At 19.7% G+C, this 23,505-nt stretch overlaps 5 protein-coding genes across 5 annotated transcripts in view; 2 read left to right on the plus strand and 3 right to left on the minus strand.

The window, feature by feature from the left end:
* PF3D7_1305000 (MCL1 domain-containing protein, putative) overlaps positions 1-4,251 on the plus strand; it is a gene marked incomplete at both ends in the record, with an annotated part of 4,440 nt that extends 189 nt beyond the window's left edge. The window contains one exon of the mRNA XM_001349740.1: positions 1-4,251. This exon is cut by the window's left edge and continues 189 nt beyond it. Coding sequence (XP_001349776.1) covers positions 1-4,251 — 4,251 coding nt within the window.
* A 774-nt stretch (positions 4,252-5,025) lies between these two features.
* On the minus strand, positions 5,026-6,288 carry PF3D7_1305100 (protein AMR3; the record flags this gene model as incomplete). Its single annotated transcript, XM_001349741.1, has 1 exon — positions 5,026-6,288. One exon carries the CDS (start codon positions 6,286-6,288, stop codon positions 5,026-5,028), a length of 1,263 nt encoding a protein of 420 aa, XP_001349777.1.
* A 1,341-nt stretch (positions 6,289-7,629) lies between these two features.
* On the plus strand, positions 7,630-8,616 carry PF3D7_1305200 (AP2 domain transcription factor, putative; the record flags this gene model as incomplete). The annotated part of the gene is made up of 1 exon (XM_001349742.1): positions 7,630-8,616. The coding sequence occupies one exon, from the start codon at positions 7,630-7,632 to the stop codon at positions 8,614-8,616; it is 987 nt and encodes a 328-aa protein (XP_001349778.1).
* Positions 8,617-8,929: 313 nt separating this feature from the next.
* Positions 8,930-19,682, minus strand: PF3D7_1305300 (translational activator GCN1, putative; the record flags this gene model as incomplete). Its single annotated transcript, XM_002808951.1, has 2 exons — positions 8,930-9,097; positions 9,273-19,682. 2 exons carry the CDS (start codon positions 19,680-19,682, stop codon positions 8,930-8,932), a joined length of 10,578 nt encoding a protein of 3,525 aa, XP_002808997.1.
* A 1,602-nt stretch (positions 19,683-21,284) lies between these two features.
* PF3D7_1305400 (AAR2 protein, putative) lies at positions 21,285-23,237 on the minus strand (the record flags this gene model as incomplete). Its single annotated transcript, XM_001349745.1, has 2 exons — positions 21,285-21,559; positions 21,683-23,237. 2 exons carry the CDS (start codon positions 23,235-23,237, stop codon positions 21,285-21,287), a joined length of 1,830 nt encoding a protein of 609 aa, XP_001349781.1.
* Positions 23,238-23,505: the final 268 nt, after the last annotated feature.

A 23,505-nucleotide genomic window follows, 5' to 3' on the forward strand; every position in this document is an offset into this window, starting at 1 on the left:
GTTTCAAATAATATAAAATTAAAGAGAAGATTAAAAGGTAAAAAAGAAGAGGAAGATATAAAAAAGAATGATTCTTTTAAAGGTAATGATTTAGTTAGTTCGAATAATGATGAGCCAAACGAAAAAAATAAAGAAAAAGAACAAAACAAAGTAGAAATAGAAAATAATAACAATATAAATGATGATGTCCTACCTACGTCTGGTTATTCTAATACTTCCAAAGATGTTATCATAAAAGATGAAAAACTAAATTATGTTTGTATAGCATTTGAAGAAGGTAATGTATGGTTATGCTATCAAGATGATGAATATAAATTATTTAATTATGAGAAATTAATATACAGAAAAGTGTGTGATATAGTAAAGATTGAACTATTTGTTATAAAGAATTATTTGAATGTTTTTATTTTATATAAAGATTATACTCTAATATTATATAGTGAGAAATCACAAAATGCTATAAAAATTCCGATACATGAATATACCTATAATTTCTGCTTAAGTCATAATTATAAAAATTTAGCTATTTTTAATCATGCTAATTTGTATATATATGATATTTATCAGAGTGATGTATTTCATATATTACATGATAAGGATAACTCAGGAAGTACAAATGTTAATAGTAATAATAATAATTTTATAGAAATTAATAATATATTCGATTTATCAAAAAATTATAAATATCTACTAAATTGTGATTGGCATCCAAAAAATCATTGTATTGCTTTATGTGGAAAAAAAAATATAAGATATTTAACTTTATATAACTATAATGTTTATGAATTTACATCCTTACCTATACATGAGACAATTATAAATTCAATGAAATTTATTACTATATCAAATAATATCACTTTATTAATATCTTTAAGTTCTTCAGATTATATTTTTTCCATATGGGAATTTGAACTAGAATATTGTATATACAAATTTAAAAGTGATTATGCTATATCTTATTTTGATATGTCCTTTTTTCATAACCATTTACATATATCGATGCTAGCTGAAGAAAAACATCTAGCTAATTTAAAATTATTAGATAAAAATATTCTACAGAAAATTGAATGCAACCAATCAGATAATGAAGACAATAATATATCATTACAAGGTTCTTTCAATGATAAGAATCCATATAATCATAACGCGGAATATGTACACCAACAAAACATCTTTGCTGATGATAAAAAAAATATAAATTTCGATAATAAAAAAGACAATAATTCACATGAAATGCAAGGAATTATTTATCCAAACGGTACTGCACACACCAAACGGAAAAGTAAAAGAAACGATGATGATATTTTTAATAGCTTCAGTATCGATCATAAAAAGGAAGAATACCTTTATAATAATTATGTAGAAAAAGATAAAATCACAAACGAATATGCATCAGCTAGTGTACAAAAAAAAAAAAGAGTTAGTATATCCATTAATGATAATTTCAATTCTACCAATGTGAAAAGAAGAAAAAAAAAAATATTTTCTGATGATGATGAAAGTGAAGAATCCTTCCTTTCTTCTTACAAAAACGTCGAAAAGGATATTAATGCAAAAGATGAAAAAATGAAAGAAAATAATAAGCGACATAAACAGAATATACATGATAAGAACGATAATAATTATAAACAAGATGAACCTAGTGAAAATGCTAAACAAAACATCAATTTAAATGATGACAATACTAAAGATGATGCTTCCAATTATAATTACGAAGAAAGTGCAGAATGTACCATGAAAAAATTACATAAATTAAGTAGTCATCTAAAAACCTCAAAAGAAACAAAACATAACAAAGTAATATCAAATATGTATGATGATTTTGAAAGCAATCAAACGAATATTCAACATAATGTTCAAACAGATGATAAAAGTAAATATGGAGAAGATGAAAATATATATAACCCTAAGGAATATAATCTTCAGAATTTTATTAATAAAAATAGAGATGTGGTTATTGATAGAGATGGTAATTACCTATTTGATAATGATGACGATCAAAGAAGTATGATTGGATTTAATACGTATGTAAAAGATAAATTTGATCAATTAAGAGAGTTAAAAAAACAAGTAGACCATTTACAAAAACAAATAACAAATTACACCAAAATAAATTTAGATGATTTTATAGTTCTTGCTCCTGGATTATGTGAAGAACCAGAGAATATCAATGATCAATGGTGTATGTTTTGGAATGATATAGGACATATAACAAAAAAAAAAGAAGGAAGTAAAACATATATATATATATTTTTATTTAGAGGTGAAGAAATTGGGAAAAAAAAAATTACAGATATTTATAATGTTACTAGTGCTTCTTTAAGTGCATATGGTTTTGCATTAGCATCTAATCCATATGAAAAATCTGGAAATAAAAATAATAGTATCTTATGTTTTCATAATTTAAAAGATAATATTATATGGAATAAATATCTTCCATCAGATGAATATATTAAAGGTGTTGCTAATGGTAATAATTTTGTAGCAGTAGTAACATCAAATAACTTCTTACGTATATATTCTACATATGGTTATATTATTAATACCATTTTATTGAAAGGTTTACCTGTAGCTATATGCGCTTATGACTATTTACTCTTTATCATTACATGCCCATATATATATGAAAATGTTACTACAACAAATATAAATAATACATATACATGTACACTTTACAAAATTTATGAAAATTTTACAAATCTAAAACCAAGCAAATATAATACATATCATATAACAATACTTTATGAAGATGTCTTATCTCTGCCATCATGTCATTATTTAAACTGGGTTAATATGTCCAATTTTGGTGTCCCTTATGTTAAAGATACATCTAATTATATATATGGTTTATATCCTATATTTAAAAAAAATAATCAATTAGTATATGATTGGGTACCTGTATTTGATATGCAAATTTTAAATGATCTAGAAAATAAAGAAAATATGTTACAACTAAATGAAAATAATCAACATATATTAAATGAAACAATTAATAAAAATGATATTACATCAAATGATATTCATTCACAGAAAGACGATAATGAAGATTATATCAATTCAAATATGAAAAATGCAACACCCTCAAAATTGAACCCTTTAAAAAATAAAACAAACAAATCTTCTAATAATCATCGTAATAATGAAGGAGGTATGCAATTTTTAGATGACGAAGTCGAAGTGGATGAAGAAGAGAACGATGGATATGACGATGAGGAAGACGGAAATGAAAATTTTGACGATGAAGAAGATAGACCAAGAATTAATAATAATAATAATAATGATATAAGTAATAATAATAATAATGATGATGAATATACTAATAATGGATGTATTTATTATCCATTATACTTTGATAACTTTGAACAAATATCAGTTATAAAATTACAAAAAAATGAAATAGAACCAAGATCTAATAAAATCGAAAGTTGTCTTGGATATAATGTTGAAAAAAAATATGTTGTTATGAATGAATGTAATCTAATATCTTATGAAAAATATGTTAACTTATTACAAAAAAATCCAACTCTATCTTTAGATAATGAATCAAATAACGATGCATCAGCATTATTACCTTGGGAACAATATGATGAAATGAGATCTAGAATTGATCTTTTCTGTAAACAATTATTTGCAAATATGTATCACGATTATATGAATGATGGAAAAAATAAAACAGCTAATGATACATTAAAATCGTTAAACAAATTATATGACAAATGGATTATGAGAATGTTTGCTATACTCAAAAATGATAAGAAAAATCAAAGATTAGCTGTTAAAGTTTCAAGCTTATTTAAAAATATCAAAAATATGATGCTCTCTATTAGCTTAGTAGATGATGAATATAGTACTTTACATAGTGAAATTACAAACGAATACTTAAAAAGACAAAATAAAGATGAAAATTCTAAACACTCTCAGGAAAATATTATTTATTATGAAGATAATAAAGATGATGATCAAAGACGTAGAGAAATGTATGAAAAATGTTATACTAATCAACAAAATCTATCAGATGATGAAAAGAAAAATATACCTGATATTAAAAGTACTTCTCAAATATATATCAATTCATCAAAATCTTTTGTTGAAAATAAAGAAAAAAAAGAAAATGGATTCTTAGATAAATTCTTTACAGGTGTTACTAAAAATCAAGCAGTTGATACTCTTTTTTCTCACGATAAGAAAAATACAAAAATTAAAAAGAAAAGTACACTCGAAAGTTTTTTTACTGAAATAAAAGAAAATTGATGTGTTATCATATGTTTATATGTTCATATAAATATGAAATGTTATCTCAAATGTGTTGGGTAAGAAAAAGAATACAAATTATGTATGTATGTATGTACATACATATAATATGTATATATATATATATAATTCATTATTTTTAACGGAGATTTTTTTTTTTTTTTTTTTTTTCTAATAAATTTTAATAATTATCTAGCTATTTTTTTTTTTTATTTATCTTTGGCTAGATTTTAAGAATTTCGAGCTATTCTATAATTTTTTTTTTTTTTTTTTTTTCAATTTTTAATATTATTATTTTGTATTATTTATTTTATATATAGCTAATTATATTAACGTTTCATTTTTAAAAAAATATGATGTTATGTGTGTCTTCATATATTTTATGTGTGTATATAAAATTAAAAATTTTATTTGAATATATCACATTTTCTTTATGATTAAAATATTTAAACATTAAAAAAAAAAATTATATATATATATTACATAAACATATAAGTTTGATAATATTTATGAATGTTATTTTAAAGGGTTTAAATTGTATAGTTTATACAAATAGTACGCACAAAAAAAAATAAAAAATAATATATATATAGAATATATAATATATATATTATAAGGAAAAATAAGAAAATAATCTGTGTTTTATATAAGAATATTATCACTATTATATATTATCACATTAATGTGATGAAATATTCTCCATTTTATTTTTTTTATTTTTATTTATATTATCATATTGTAAAAAAAAAAAACAAATATATAATTTTCATCATATTATACACGATCTGTAGCGTCTAATATATAATCTTCTCCTTTTAATTTTTTAATAGATAACCTCCTTACAGCATTTAACATTAATCTTTCCTTTCTTGTTTTGCAATTAAAATTTATAATATCAAAAAGTTTTTTCTCTTTTTGCCTTCTTCGTTTAGAAGATAATGGAGATTTCCTAAAAGGACAATTAATATTATAAGCTACAGGAGCTCTTTTTTTTTTTACAAGACAACTTGTATCAGAACCAAAAAGGGTAAATGAAGAATCTTCCGGATTTACTTCATTTGAATACATGTATCCATCTATATTCCTTTTTATTATTTCAAACATATCTAATTTTGAAGGGAGTTCTCTTTCTTTCTGTTCTTCATATTGTTTTAATTCCTCATTTAACGATGTATCATTATTTTGTTTAGATATATCTTTTGCATTATCTTTATCAATATCCACCTTATTATTATTATTACTAATATTGTCACGTTTTTTCTTTGCATTATTATCTGTATCATTTTTTTCATCATTTATATTTTCATCGTTTATATTTTGACCCTTTTTGTTTTTCATTTCGTGCATTTCTTTAATTTTATCATAAAATTTAATTCTTTTTTGTGTTATCGGATCATAGTATTTATTTATAAATGATTGTAAACCATTAATATAAAAAGAATTGTTTTTAAATTTTTCATGTACAATTTCTAATATATGAAAATATGAAAAAACATTTTTAAAATTAAATTTATTTTCTGTAATAGCAAAATTAACATGTCTACTATAATTATATTTAGCTTCTTTTTTTTTGGATGAATACCAATAATCATATTGATTAAATTTCCTTCCAAGTTTTTTATTTTTATAAATATCTGGTATATTTTCATATTCTTTTAATATATTTTTATCATATTTAAAATATTCTTGATTAGGATCTAATTTACTTAATTTTTCAGTTATTACTATATAAGCACTATGCTTCTTTTTTAATTTTTGATATATTTCATTACGTATTTTTCCTTTCTTTATTCTTTTTTCTAACGTATTTCTATACTTATATTTAAACTTTTTTGTCATATATAATTTAAAAGCATCTTTAGTTTTATTTATATTTAAAATATTATAAGTTTTATTATTATGTGTACTTTTTGTATATGTCTTATTTAAATAATTACCATTCATAAAGCATATAACAATAGATAAATTTGAGGAATTAAGTATAATTTTTATAATAATTAATATTGTAAGTTCAAATAATAAGTGCCACAATTTCATTCTTTTCAACTGAAATGTGTATGTATAATATAAAATGGTTTTATGAAGTATTCATATATTTAAGCATTTATAAATTTTTTCTTTTTTCTTATTTACACATGTTTTTATATATATAATATATATATAAATATATATATATTTTCTGTGGATTTATTGAAACATACTCCTATTTTTTTATTCTGTTATATCTTAATTTTCAATACTTATAAAAAGCCTATAAAATTATTTGGTTTTTATTTTTTTCTTTAACATTTTCCTTTTATTTTTCTTTCTTTTTAATACATTATATAGTAAAAAAAAATATATCATAACAATATATTCATATTGTACATAAAATAAGGCTAACTGTTTATATTTCTGTGCTACTTGTAATATGATAAAAGTTTTAACGTTTAAATGATCATTATTATCTATTATTCAAGCATATAAAATAAACATAAACATTAATAAATATACAAATATATATTTATTTATTACACGTAAAAAAGAAAATATATACACACCAAAAAAAAAAAAAAAAAAAAAAAAAAAATATAATATATATATATATATAATATTATATGGTTACAAAAAGATGAATATATATAACATATATTTATTATTTTCCTTGGGAACTTAAAAAAGTAGTTCTTCCCACAAATACAAATTAAATAAATAAATGAATAAATATATATATATATATATATTATATATATATTATCTATATATTCATTCGAATTAATGTGTATTTTGGGATGAAATATATACTTGATATATATATATTATATATTTATTTATTTATTTATTTTATTTATATATAAATTTATCCACACAAAACAATATTTCATATATTTCAATCATTTATATAATAATAATACAACTTTTCCTCAACTAACACGTTTTATGTTTATTTTTATTTTTAATATTTTTCTTTTATTCTGTTTAATTTTTCATATAAAATATTTTATAGTTTAATTTTTTTTTTTTTTTTTTTTTTTTTTTTCTTACCTTAAAGGATTTGAAAAAAAAAAAGGAAAAATTTATAATAATTCGAATTATATAAATATATTTATTAATGTAAGAAAAAAAAATTAAGAGCACTTAAATGTTTACATAACATTATAACACATATAATAACTATGTGTATTATATATAATTAATTTATACTTCATATATATAAGTATCAACAGAAACCTCATTTTAAAAAAAAATTTTAATAATAAATTGTTTTTTTGTTATCATCAATTTTTTCATATTACAAAATAAATAATAAGAATATATATATTTAAAAATGATTGCCCTCTTAACAAAATAGTAATAATAATAATATATACATAAGTAATACCTATAAAGAAATGAAAAATGATTTTTAGATTTTATTCAAAATTATATAAACATCAATGTGCATACAAAAATATCTTATATAATAAATACCATATAGAAAAAAAATTAGAGTATTTTTATGATAGTATAAAAAAGAATAATTATTCAACTTTATATGGAATAAAAAAAAATGATCTTTTAAATATTAAGAAAAATAGTGGAGAATTTCTATTACTGTCTGATATATTTATGATAAAACAAAATAACTTATTTTTATTAAACAATGTAAGAAGAAATTTTTATTATAATACGAATATAATAAAAGGAATTTATAATGATTCGTTGTTTTATTATGATAAAAAATATTTTAGTGGAAGAAGTGGGGGATTGAAACGAAAAAAGAAACGAAAAGAAGAAAGAATAGTAAATACTGGTTCAGCTAAAAGATTAGAATTTTTTTATCCTAAAAAAAAGAGGAGACAACGTATTGGTTTAATACAAAACAGCAGGAAAAATATTGTCTATGATAATATTTTCAAAAGATTTCTTGTATATCATTATAAACAAGGAATACAGGTTTTTAGAAGCTTTAGCTGTAAAAAAAAACGAAATTTTGAAGCAGCTAGAAATAAAGCAATAATATTATCTAATCAATATAATAAAAGATTTAATAAACATAATATGAATGATCAACAAAGAAAAGATACAAAAAATATACCTCTCAATGTTATGGATAGTAATCTAATAGCAAAATATAATAATGAATTAATTAAACAAATTAAAATTATTCCAGATAAAAATAAAAGTGGTTATAGAGGCGTTTTTTATGAACCTTCCTATCATGCATATATTTGTATATATAATGAAGCAGGTGTAAGAAAATTTCAAATATTTAAAATACAAAATAATGATTATCTTGAAGCATATCATTTAGCTCTCATGTGTAGAAGATATAAACTTTTTAAAAACTACCAATTCGTTTTTCAAAGAAATAGAATAAGAAGCGGAAGAATACCACTCAAATAGGTACTCTTTTTCTAACTATTTTTTTAATATAATTAAAATATAACATATATATATATATATATATATATATATATATATATATATTTATTTATTTATTTATTTTTTTTTTTTTTTTTTTTAAATTAAACAGTTATCAAAATTAACACATTTAAAATTTGTTTGTACATATATATATATATATATATATATATATATATATATATGTGCGTATTTGTTTTTACACAAACTGAATATAAACACATATATATCAAATAAATATAATATTTATATATGTAAAAGAATTTTAATTTTGTTATATTTTCTTTATTTTTTTTTAATCAGAATCCGATATAACATTACTCTTCTTAATCAAAACACGATTTATATATTCTAGTAATTGATTAAACTTTTTACTTTCCATGTTTTCTTTTAAAAACTCCAATTTATTCTTGTACTGATTTTCATCATTCATTTCTAAAACACACTTTGTACAGCTTTCTCCCTAAAAAAAAAAAAAAAAAATATAAATAAATAATAAAATAAAATAAAATAAAAAGGTAAAACTATATATATAATACATATATTACAATAATAGTACAAAAATAATGTACATATATATGGACACATATCACGAAAAACATAAACATATAAACAAACAAGTTTCTTATTTATCATACCAGTAATTTAAAGGCGGGTATATTATTAAACAATGCTAACAATATATTATCCATTATACTCATAAAATTCTTAACATTTTCTTTGTAAATATCATTCCTTTTCTTAAAAATATTTTTTACGGCTTTAAAATAATATCTGTGTATTTCAATAGATATCATTATAAATGTAGGTAATTTCAAGAGATTAATGATACTATATAAAAATAATAAACAATCATTATTATCATAATTATATTTTGTTAAATTATAAAAAATTTGATAACATATATTTTGTAAACTATTCACTTCCTCTTTTATCATATGCAAATATATCTCCTTAAACGTATCTATAAAATTTTCTTTCTTTAAAATATCATAAACGTTATTAATCTCACTAATATGCAATAGAAAGTAATATGAAGTGGTATCTAAAATATTTTTGAAGGATAAAATCGGTTCAAGATATTCTTTTTTTTTTGGTATATGTAAAAATATTAATAGTATATATATTTTTGTAGAATGAAAGGATATATCTTTGTTTGTGTGATTAAATAATGGTTTAACACAATTTATAATTTTAATTAAAATATTTTTTATATTGATATCCCCATTATTTAATATGTTTGATAATATCATTAATATAGTGATAGATATTTGTAAATTTATTTGTACATTAATATTATTTAATAAATCATTTATTAGTAAATCAACTCTAGATAATTTTTTCTCAGATATAATATTTAAAATATGAATAATTTGATTTTTTAAATTTTCATTATTTAATGATTTTATAATACATGTTTGTAATTGTGGTATCAGTGGTTTTACATAATCACTTGCTTTTTTAATTATTACTTCAAAAGTTGAAAATATATAAAATTTGGCTTGTTCAATAAATTTATTAGTTAGGATACGTATGAGAATACCTGATATCTTTAACATAAATGGTCTAGAAATATTAATATTTGTATATATAAATAATTTTCTTATAATATCTATTGCTTTGATTTTAACATCTGTATTATTTGATAATAATATTACATTGGTGAACATATTCATTAAAGATGAAAATAATGGTTTACATAAATTCAATCCTACAATTTCATATTTATCATGTGTTATCTCATTAAGATTATTATCACTACAATATTTATTTATAATATCATGGAATATAATAGCATAACTATAATTATCTTCTAGTTTTTTAATTAATTCTATTAGATATATATATATTATAGATGATATTTCAAGGACATTTTTATTAATATCTACAAAAGTATAATTTGATAGAGCATTTATATACATTTCAATTCTTTGTATATTTAATAAATACATTTTTTTATATACACATAATATATTCTTTTTTTTATTTATATTTTTTATTATATTTTTTTGTTTATTCATATTATTTATATTATCCATATTATTAATATTATCTTGTGTAGGTGTCAAATTTTCATTTGATACTAATACAGATATATCTTCATTATTTATTATATCTAATAAATATTTAAAAATAGATAAAATGATCTCTCGTATTTTTCCATTCTCTTCTTTATATTCCAAATAGGATAATTCATTTAAGTTATTTTTATCATGAATAATAAAATATCTTTTTAATATATCTGCAGATTCTTGTGCTTTTTTTTTATCATCTTCTAATTTTAAGGATTCATATGTTCTGCATAAACTATTATATGATAAATCACTTTTACTAGAATATAATTTCAGTTCTGATAATAAGGCCTCAATAAATACATCTATATTTCTTTCATTTATATTTCTTAGAAAATCTTTTAAACATTTTGTTATATCTTTCATATCCATATCTATTTCATGGAATGGTTCACTCCTATTTTGTGTTACATTAGAATGCTCGATATTATTATAAAGTGAATTTTTTGTTGTACTTTTATTGTTTTGACATTTTTCATTCTCATTAAATATTAAAGAATTATTTATTTTATAATCATTAATATTATCATTGCTATATGTACAATCATTTGTGTTTTGCTTTATATTTTGCTTTATACTTTCTTTTACATGTCCATCTTTACATTGTTCTTTATTTTCTTCCTTAAAGGACGAGAGAATGAAAGCATAATTTTTAATATCAATTTCATGTGTTTCTTTCAATCTGTTTAGATTGTGTAAAATTAAATTAATAAATATTTTAATAATTTTTGGAAATATACTTTTACTTACAGGCGTTTTAGCATAAGAAATATAGGATAACAATTTTAGTTTGCATGCATCATAAGGAGGTTTAAAAACATGATGTATTATAAAATCTAAAACTAGTTCAGTATGTACATGTAAGAATATTTTAATACTTTTAAAATGAATATGATGTTTCGAAGTAAAAAATTTCATACTTGTCGTTGGTGTTTCAAGTACATTATCAAATATTTCATTTATAATATTTTTCAATACTGAAGAATCAATATTTTTTAATAATGATGATAATAATTTAATTTTATCAGATGTATTTTGATGACATGCTAATTCTTTTATCATATGTATAATATTATGTATATGATTTATAATTAAATTATCATATTTATTTTTTGAAAATATTTCATAAAATCCTAAAGATATTCCTTTTTTAATTGATATAAATTTTGTTGTTTTAAATTCATTTACCATGTGTTCTAAAATAGATTCTAATTGGCGTGCATCTGTTTTATATACTAAATCACCTAAGGATAATGCACTAATTAATTGTTTAAAATTATTTTTTGAAGATAAATTTTGTGTTATTTTTTTTAATAAAATGGAACACATATCTTGTAATAATTTTTTATTCACAAAATTTTTATATATAGTATATGCTGTTTGTCTTACATTAATATTTTTATCATTCTTCATTATACATATTATAGATAACATAAAATAAAATCTTTCATGTAATGTATTTAATAATTCAAAATCACGTTCTTCTTTATTAATTTGTAAATTCTTTTCTATTAAAACATTTAATAAAATAACACAATCTTTTCTAATTCTCCAATAATTATTATAAATTTTATTCTCAATATATTTTAATATTAAAGAAGTATTATTTTTTGAATAAATACTTATTAATATTTTACATGCTCTTAGTGTTATATCTCTTACATTTTCATTGGTATCATTTAAACATAATATTAATTTCTGAAGTATTCTTTTTAAAAACTTTTCTGTATATCTTTCTTCACATTCGGGCATATAAATAAAAAATCCAATTAAACCTTCTTTACTACTTGCACTACTTATCATGTTCTTATCATATATTAATTTCCAATTACATAAATTCTCATCAACCTTTATAATATATTCATTCTTTTCATTCTTATCCATTAAATAATGACCATTCAAATAATATAATCTTTTATCATTATCTTTATTATTTATAATCTCATAATAATCACTATCACTTTCTTCATCAGAATACATTTCAAACAAATCTTCTTCTTCATCATCATCCTCTTCTTCATTATAATTCTCATCTTCCTCTTCCTCCTCTTCATCATATTCTACTCCTTGATCATCACTATCATCATTTACTCCATTTGATCTATATTCTCTATTTCGACATTTTCTATTTCCCCGAGGGTTATATTCATTATCATATTCATCATCATCCCCTTCAAAATCGTAATCATCTTGATCTTCTATTTCAAATGTATCATCATTATAATTATTTTCATGATCATCCTCTTCCTCATCCTCATCCTCATCCTCCTCATAATCATCACCATCATCATAATAATAATCCTCCTTTTCCACACTATCATTATCATCATAATAATCTTCTCTCTCAACACCATCTTCATTATCATCATAATCTTCCTTCTCAATATCATCATCATCATCATCATAATCTTCTTTCTCATTATCATCATCATTATAATACTCTTCCTTGTCAACACCACCATTTCTTGTATACCCCTTGTTATATTTCATCCTTTTCAACTTACTTTTCTTTACACCCACCTCCTTCTTCCTATTAACATCAACTTTATCCTTACCAACACACACATTTCCCCGTTTCAATTTCATCTGCATATATTTCTTTACATCTATCATGTGTATTATTTTGGATATAAAATTATCAGCCACTTGTTCAGGAGACTTGGATAATATAGAAGACAAGCATAAAGCCACTCCACTCTTTTCAACAGAAGAGGAAGTACTTATTAATATATGGAAAATGTGTTGGATATAAAATAATTTTTGATTCATATCTAAAAATTGACTAATATTCCCAATGGACCTTGCCGTCAGGTATCTAATTTCTGGTATGGCATCATTTAATAATAATATCAGAATAGAAAACAGACTATTAAAATATATAATAAATAAGGAATGATCATGTACTAAATATATTAAGAAATAAAATATTTGTAAAGATTTTTTTTTTATTTCTAATCTAATATTATTTATTCCTTTTTTAAATATAGGGAATAATAAACATAAACCAATGTTATCAATTTTATATTTAAAATGTATAGATAAAAATATATCTAAAAAATCATTTAAATGATTATCATTAGGTGAATATATACATAATAATATTTGTCTACTAATATTTTTTAATTCTTCATTTGTTATATATTTTTCTAATTTATTAAATATTTTAATACATATTTCTTTAACCTTAATATTTGTTTCTGATACTAAATCACATAATAAATTGACTAAATTTACTAAAGTCATATTATCAACAAACTTTAATATATCATATTTACATATAATCAAATATAATGTATCTAAATAAGATATTATATTTTTACTCTTTATACTAGATGTTTTCAAATTTAATATAATCATTGGTAACATTTTCTTCATACCATACGGACCAATGTCATTTAATATATCTTCAATAACATTAATTCCTAAAACTTTTATATTATTTACACTATCATTATAACATTCTAATAATAAATTAAAATTTTTCATAATATAAGGTTCAAATCTATATTTTAGGACTTTAAATAAGCAACCATAGGACAAATAAAAACTTTGTCTTTTATTAATATCTTCTGAATGAATATTATCATTAATTTTTTCTAATATATTATATCTTCTAAAAAAATCCATACCATGAGCTTTTATTACACTTCCTAATAATAAACAACAACCTTTTCTTATTCTTAATTCTTTATTTGTACTAAATATCAAATTAAATATTTTCTCTAGAAATATATCTACATCATATTCATCTAAATAAATAAGACAATTATCTATATTTTGTTTATTCTTATTATTATTTCTATTCGTTAATCCCCCTTTACTCGTTCCTTTTTCATTCATTTTTTTATTACTATTTGTTAAGGACATCATGTTGATATTTCCATTTGTCTTTTCTATATTATTTTTATTACCTTTTAATTTATTTAATTGTTTTATCATTATTTGTGATGTATTATTTTTTTTGATATTACCATTTATTGTTTCATTACCATTTATTGTTTCATCACCATTCATTTCATCACTACATGTATCATTTCCATTTTTTAAATTTTCTATAAATTTTGGAATTATACTACTAATTTCTATTTGTGTAAAATTATCTGTATCCTTATGCAACATCTGTTCAATTAATTTATTTAATAATTCTAGAGATTCTTTTTTTAAATTGGTACCTAAACACCCATAAAATATAACAATTATCAAATCAAGAACATTTTTATTCTTACTTTTTTTATTATCTTGATATTTATTTAATACATTATATATACGTTTAAATGATTCTTCTAATTCTTTATTAATTTGTTTTTGTTCTACTTTCTTCTTATTTTTATTTTTATTCTTTTGACCATTATTACATATTCCATCAGATTCATAACTATCCTCATAACAAGAATCATCATCACTATCAAAATAATGTTCATTCATATTCTTCTTTTTATTATTTTTTTTGGTACTTATCACATGTTCTTTATTATGCTTATTTTTATTCTTATATTTTACTAAATATTCATTATACGAATTAATTAAGCATGTACCACACATAATAACATACTCCTTAATTTTGCTTATATCATTTTTATCTTCCAAACATAAACCTAACAAAAAATTTAAAATAAACTCTACATCGTCTATACATATAATATAATACTGTTTCGCCAAATTCTCTATGGTTTTTAATACACCGATTTTACCATATTCTTTAAATGTAATATATTTTGAAGTTAATTGTAAAAAGAGATCTTTAATTTTATTTCGATCGGTTGATTCAACCAATGTTTCACATATCATATTCTGTAAATCTAAACATTCTTTTTGTAACATGTCAATCAATTTATATTGTTCAATAGGTGTATTTTCCCATCCTAATTTAGATATCATAACATTACAATAATTTTGTGTATCGGATTCATTATCATTTTTATATATATGTAAATACATACATATACGCTCATCATTTCTAAAAACATCCAGTCCTTTAATACTCACAGAATTTCCATAATTAGTATGAGTATCATCAATATCAAGGTTATGTGTCACATAATTATATAATGACTTTAAAATTATCATACGTCTAACCTTATTTTCTGTAATACAAAATTCTAGTAAAGTTATAATATTTTTATTATTCAATAAATATGAATTAAAGTTATTCAAAAATGATTCTAGCTCAACATCTAAATCATCAAATTTTGAATAACTAATTTGTAAACACTTTAATGCATCAACATCATTAATTTCTGTTTTGGTTGTTAATAAAATATCTAATGTTTTTAAAATATTCAAAATTATTTGTTTATCATTTATCATATTAATACTATGAAATATAATTGGGAAAAGAAATAAAGTTAACATATAAGATATTCTTTCATTCATATTAAAAGAACTAAATATTAATAATGCTGATTCATCAGCTTTATTATATTTACTTATTTTATATAAACATCTTGTAATATTCTTTTTACATTTTAACATGTTAGTACTTATTAAATTATCTATTATAATATTTACATATGCTTGTGTACATCGTGTAGTTAAATCATTTTTTAATAATATCATAATTTTTTTTATAAATAAATTCATATATTTAGTATCATAAATATCGTCTATAGAACTCAACTTTTGTAAACAATTTAAAATATATTTATTTTTCTCAATTATTTCAAAAACATTTTTTCTTATTTCATTTTGATTTTTAATTTCCTCAATTTGTAATTCATCTTTTGTTAATGCCCTGTTCTTATTACTTTTATTATCTTTTAATGATTTATTTAATAAATTGTTATTATTCCCAACATTTTTATTCACACCTAAACTTTTATTTGTATTTATATTTACACTCTTATTTGTATTTGCCTGTTTTTTTTTATTTAACTCTTCTTCCATAATTAAATCCGCTGTCTCTTCACCATATGTGGACACTAAATATTTATCTCTTTTTATATTTTTACTTTCTACAATAACGGTTGGTTGATATATATTTCGATCTACATATAATACATCCCAAGGAACTTTACATATTTCGATATCATCATCTTTAATAGATTGCACTCCTTTATCATCCAACATATCTATAAATTTATTTATCATTTCTTGGAATTTTTTTTTCCTCTCATCGAAGCTATATATAATTTCTTTCTTATCCAAATAGTTATCATCATCATCATTATTATAATTCTCTCCGCTTGCATGATTCCATAAATACAACATATCTATAAGATTATAACATAATGATTTATGTAAATCATTTGAATAATAATTTATTCCATTTAATAAAAACTGTATTACATTATCCAAATGTATATTTGGTACTATCAACCTACGTAATAACTTATTTTTAAATTTCTTTTGACTCTTATAATTATTTATATTTTTATAAAATAAAAGGGGATGACAAAAACATAACAATATTAATGTATAGCAATTTTGTTTTTCATAATCTGTCATAGAGATTTTTAATAAATATTCATATAAGTATAAAAGAAATCTTTTTAAAACATAAGGATTTTTATAATTATACGTTTCTTCTATCCAATTAATATATAAATATTTATAAAAGGTATATAATAATAATTGATATATATTCTTTTCTAATAATAAATTATGTAATAATTCTTCAAATTTTTCTACATAATATTCATATTCTTTATTATAATTAAATTGGTATATATTATTAATATTATTCTGATCGTCTTCTGTTTGCTTTATTAACACATCATTCATTTTTAGACTTATAAAATGCGTGCCTAGAGTTTTTCTCTTTTTCTTTTTTAATTCAAATTTTTTATTTTTCTCTTCCATATAATGTAACAAGGATAATAAAAGAATAAATACAATGTTATTCAATTTATTCATAGGATGATTCTTATCACTAAATATATTATTCGTATTATTCACATTATTATTATTATTATTGTTATTATTATTGTTTGTTTGTTTTGATTTCTCTTTTGTATTTGTATTCTTCGATGTATTCGTTGGTACGCTCATTTTTTTATTTATCATATTTTTTGAACCCTCATTTAATAAAAGCTCATCATGCAAATTCCTATCTACCATTTTATCAAAACATAAAAAGGACAAAATGTTCTGATTCAAATTATTTATATAATCTGACAATATTTTGGTTATTTCCTTACTCTTAAAAAATGACAATAACACAAAAGAATATACATAATAAAAAAATTTATTCAAGGGTATTTTCCTTATCTCCTTCATACTATACATATAAAAAACCTCCCCACCTTCACCAGAATTATTATATACACTTTTATCCATAACATCATTCATATATGTATCTATGTTCTTTAAATTTTTATCATTCGAATTTCTATCTTTTAATAATAAAAATAATAACATATTCATACCATATAAATGTTTTAATATTTGTTTGGTTACACATAAATTAAAAACATTTTTTATTAAAGTCAAAAATTTCTCATTCACTTCAATTATATTAACATTATGTATATAAAATAATAATATATAATATAAAAATTTATCATTATTCTTTCCATATTTATCTAATATATCACATATTATGTTAGAAAAAGTATTATATATATCTTTATCGTTTCTTAAAATATAACATAATTCTTGTATCATATTTAAAGCTTCTAATTTTATATTTTCATTTAAATCATTTTTTAAAAAATTAATTATCATATCCTTATAAGATAATATAATAATTTTAATATCTTCAATTTTTTCATTTGATAATAAAAATTTTATTGTTTTTAAAAATATTATCTTCTCATTAAATTTTATTATATTCATTTTTTTATTTTCTTCAAATAAATACTTTAATGCACCTGTATGTTCATTATGTAGATGAAGCTTGTATAAACAAATAAAATATATCATATTATTAACACTATCATCAATATTCTTTTCTTTTTCTTTTTTCTTTATATTTATAACAATATCTAATAATTTATAAAAATGTATTTTATTAAATAAATCCTTGTTGTAATAATAAAATGACAAAGAATTTATTAAAGCTATTTCATCATATCTATTATATTGTTTTAATATTAAATCAAAAATGTTTTCATTTCTTGTATGCTCAAAAATATATTTAAAACATTTTATAAATTTAATGGGAATATTTTTATTAGTATTTAATAAATTTTGAAAAAATAAGTTCTCAAAATTTTCAATACATATCATTTTATATTTCTCATCATTTAACAAGTGACCATAAGTATATAAAAATAAACTTATACATTCGATAATTAAATAGGAACGATATGTTTCGTTGATAAAAATGGACACAAAATATTTTAAATTTTCATTACATTCGTTAGATGTATTATTTGTATTATAACTAACAATTTCATTATTATTATTATTATTATTATTATTAAATATTACTAGTTTTTTATTAGATTTATCTACATCCAAATGACATATATTTTGTCTTAATATATTATGAACCAACTTATTTATTATATCCTTTTTCATTCTTTTGAACTTTTTATTTAATTTTATTATTTTTTCATCAGTATAAAATAAACTATTTAAAAAGGTTAAGCAATTACTAAATAATAAATAAAAATCTTTATTTCCTTTTAATTCTTCAATAATATTATTATTATTTGAACAAAATATAAAAAAACGTTTACATAATATACATCTATCATAATAACTTAAACTCTTTCCATCTCCTATTCTTTTTAATATATATGTGTATATCTTTGTTTTTATCATATCATCATTTCCATCTTCCTTATTTATATTATATACTAACATACTCAAATAATATAAACACATACTTATATGACTTTTTATATATCTCCTATTATTTGTAAAAAATAACATATTAACACACTCATAAAATTCTTCCTCCTTTTCTTTCTCATTTAATATAACATCTTGCATATAATTCTTAATATTCTCTATATCATCATTCTTTACCTTCTTCTTATCTGAATATAAAAACTGGAAAAATTCATTCATATGATTAAATTGGTCCTCCATCTTTTTTTTCTTTTTTTTTATTTAAATATCAAGTAGAAATCAAAACGATACAGAATATGTATATTATATATATTATAATATTTATATGTATCAAGTAATTACTACTTTATATACATATACATAAATATAATATTAATTCTTATAAATACATAAATATATATATATATATATATATATATATATATATTCACATTTATTATATATATCTCCTTTTGTAGATTTGTATATTCCCTATAATATTGTCATATAAATAAAATATAAAATTATTCCTCTATAAATAATTATAAATAAATATTATTTTTTATTTTTATTTTTATCTATATATAATATTTCAGTTCTTCCTTTATATTTAAAAATAATATATTCTTAAATATATTTCAGGAATAAAATGAAAAAATAATAATAAGCAAAAAAAAAAAAAAAAAAAAAAAAAATTAAAATAATGATAAATAAATAAATAAAAAGGAATATTGTAATATAATATATATATATTTATTTATACTTTTTATTAGTTATATTATGAACTATACTAATAGTATAATGTAAATATATGTAACATGTAATTTGTATAATATGTAATAAGCAATATTATGCTATATATTACAATCGTACAATATATATATATATATATATATATATAATATATTTTTTATTCCATATGCTTACTCTAAAATATATGATATTGTATTTAAGTAAAAACAAAAAAGAATATATAAAAAATAAAGGAAGATGGAGATTATATATACATATATATTTATATAAATTAATGTATATATATTTATATATATTTAAGTATCATATATTATTTTATATATAACATACATATTTTTAATATAATATATATATATATATATATATTTATTTATTTATTTGTATTCATTTAATAAATAAATACATTTAGATAATTCAAAAATAGCCAATTCTTATTTTCTTTTTCTTTTTTTTATAAATATATAATTTATAAAAAATAAAATAATGTAACATATAATTTATTTATCATATACATTAGAGTTCAAAGTTAACTGTGCATCTTTTTTTTTCTTTTTTTTTTTTGAGCCCTACAAGGTAATATAATAATATATATATATATATATATATTTATTTATTTATTTATTATGTATAATATGTTAACGTCTCTGTTTTTATTATATTAAAACGTTAATAGTTAATTTTTTTTTTTTTTTTTTTTTTTTTTTTTTTTTTTCTATAACTAAAAAGATATTTCATTTAAAGTACATTCTTTATCACATAAATAATACTATGTAATATTTATTTTATTTTATATACAAAATGTACATATTTATTATATATGTCATATATTTTGTTTATATTTAACAAAACAAGTGATTTTTTATAAACATAAAAATAGTCTATAATTTTTAAAATAAACAAAAAAAAAAAAAAAAAAGAAAAAAAAAAGAAAAAAAAAAAAGAAAGAAGGTATACAAATTATCATTTTTTATATTGTAAAAGTAAATCATGTATATATTAATTTATAATTTATATAAAAATATTTATTTATATACACATATAAAAATATATGTATAAAATATTAATATATATATATATATATATATGTATATATGTGTGTATATTGCCTTCTTAAAATTCTTCGTTGACATATGTGGGTTGATATTCTTCATAGACAAAAGACAAGTCAGGTAAATGCAGACCAATTTTTGTATACACAATTGAATCGATATTATCTATCAATGTTGTAATATTTTTTGGTCTTATCTTTTCATCTATATTATTTATTATTTCATATATGTTATAAATACCAAATAAAATAAAACTATTGTCAGAGTTATCAAAAAAATCTTCACTCAGATAGCTCAGTTGTATACAAACAGCTTTTAAAACTTCTTCAAAAAAATCTGTAAAAAATTATTAAATAAAAAAAAAAAAAAAAAAAAAAAAAAAAAAAATGTGATATAATATATATATATATATATATATATATATATTTGTATTTGTATTTATATTTATTTATTTATTACTTGTACTATTTGTGACCAAGTAAGAAGAATTAGTCATAAGCTCAAATAATTTTCGCCACTGAATAAATGATTGATAATTATAACCTAAATGAAATAAAATAAAAGCAAATTGGAACTCACCTAATATATAAAAAAGTTTATCTGAATATTTTACAAATCCTTCTATTTGTTCGTTATTATAATATATATATGTATATTCTTGTTGAATTATTTCTTTTAATATCCAATATTTTTCCATGTTCATAATAGTTATATCACTTGGTGTATATTTATTCGTTTCGTTATCAATAGATATATATTCAAAATATGTTTTTTCTCCTTCTACATTTGTATTATTTATTGTATTATACTCCTTTATATAATTTTTGCTATTATTAAACCTATGAGTTATATCGACATAATATTTATCTCTTACATTATCATCAGATATATCAATAATATTATCATCACCTTTTTCAGCCGTATCATTTATTTGTACATCTATTTCCAAGTTATCTTCCTTTTTCTCCTTTGAATTATTCCTACCATTTTTGTCATATACATATTTTTTGTCCTTCTTTTTTTTGGACGAATATTTAGGTATGACAGAATAAAACATATAAGGTTGGTTGTGTAGATTTATCATGTCCTTATCGCTTTTTAAGAAAGATGAAGAAAACGTTTTGTTTACAGGTTCTATTTTATTTATTACCTCATCATTTATATATGTAGTTAACGTATTCCATATTTTTGTATAGGTATATGGATATATTAAAATACAATCTTTCTTTTCTTTAATTAATGTTTCATCCAAAAAATCCTTATTATGTAAATTTAAAAAATATTTATATGTAGGATCCTCCTCATTAATATATACAAAATTATTATTTTTCATATTATATTTTATAACTAATAATTTATGTTCTCTATCAAAATATAGAAAACGACTATTTCTTATCTCTTCACAATTATTTTTTTTCATTTCATTCATTTGATATTCTTTAGTTGAATGGAAATTTGCCCGAACATTATTTTTATTATTATTATTATTATCTCTCCATTTTAAATTATTGCTAATACTATCATCATCTCTACATTTCATATTTTCTGTCAAATTAGTATCATCAAAAAAATGTATATCATCATCATTCCAATATAAAAAATGACTTCCCTTATTTATAAATTTTATTATTTTATAATTTGTATCCATACTAAAATTCGAATAATCAAAACCTATGTGTAACTTAAAATATTCCTTCTTTATCATATGATTTTCTTTTCCTTCATTTTTTACAAATTCTTGAAATTTCTCCTTTGTGTTCTCCTCACCCAACGATTGGTTATTTGTTATATCATATGAATAATTATCATCTTCATAATTATCTTCTTTTATATTATAATTTTCGCGGGACCCATCTTTTATTTCATTATTCCTTTTAACATATCTACCTTTTCTTGTTTTATTTATTTCTTTGTCATTTATTATAACTAAAGAGCATTTATCATTATATATAAAATTGTTATCTTCATATATTTTTTCATCATTTACTACCCCTGTATTATTTCCTACCCTCATTTTATTGCTTATAAAAAATTGCATAAAATGAATGTAAATTTTTTTTTGCACGCTAACAAAAAGTCCTCATGAACATTAAAATGGGTGACAAATTATGAATGAGAAATATAGGAATTAAGAATAGGAAAAGGAAAAAGAAAATGAAAAAGAAAAAGAAAAAGAAAAAGAAAAAATAACAAAAAGAAACTGTTTTTATAATATTTTAAATGGTTATATGAAAAATATATATATATATATTATATTTTATATCCTCAAAAAAATATATATA

Source organism: Plasmodium falciparum (assembly GCF_000002765.6).
Source record: "Plasmodium falciparum 3D7 genome assembly, chromosome: 13".
NCBI lineage: Eukaryota > Apicomplexa > Aconoidasida > Haemosporida > Plasmodiidae > Plasmodium > Plasmodium falciparum.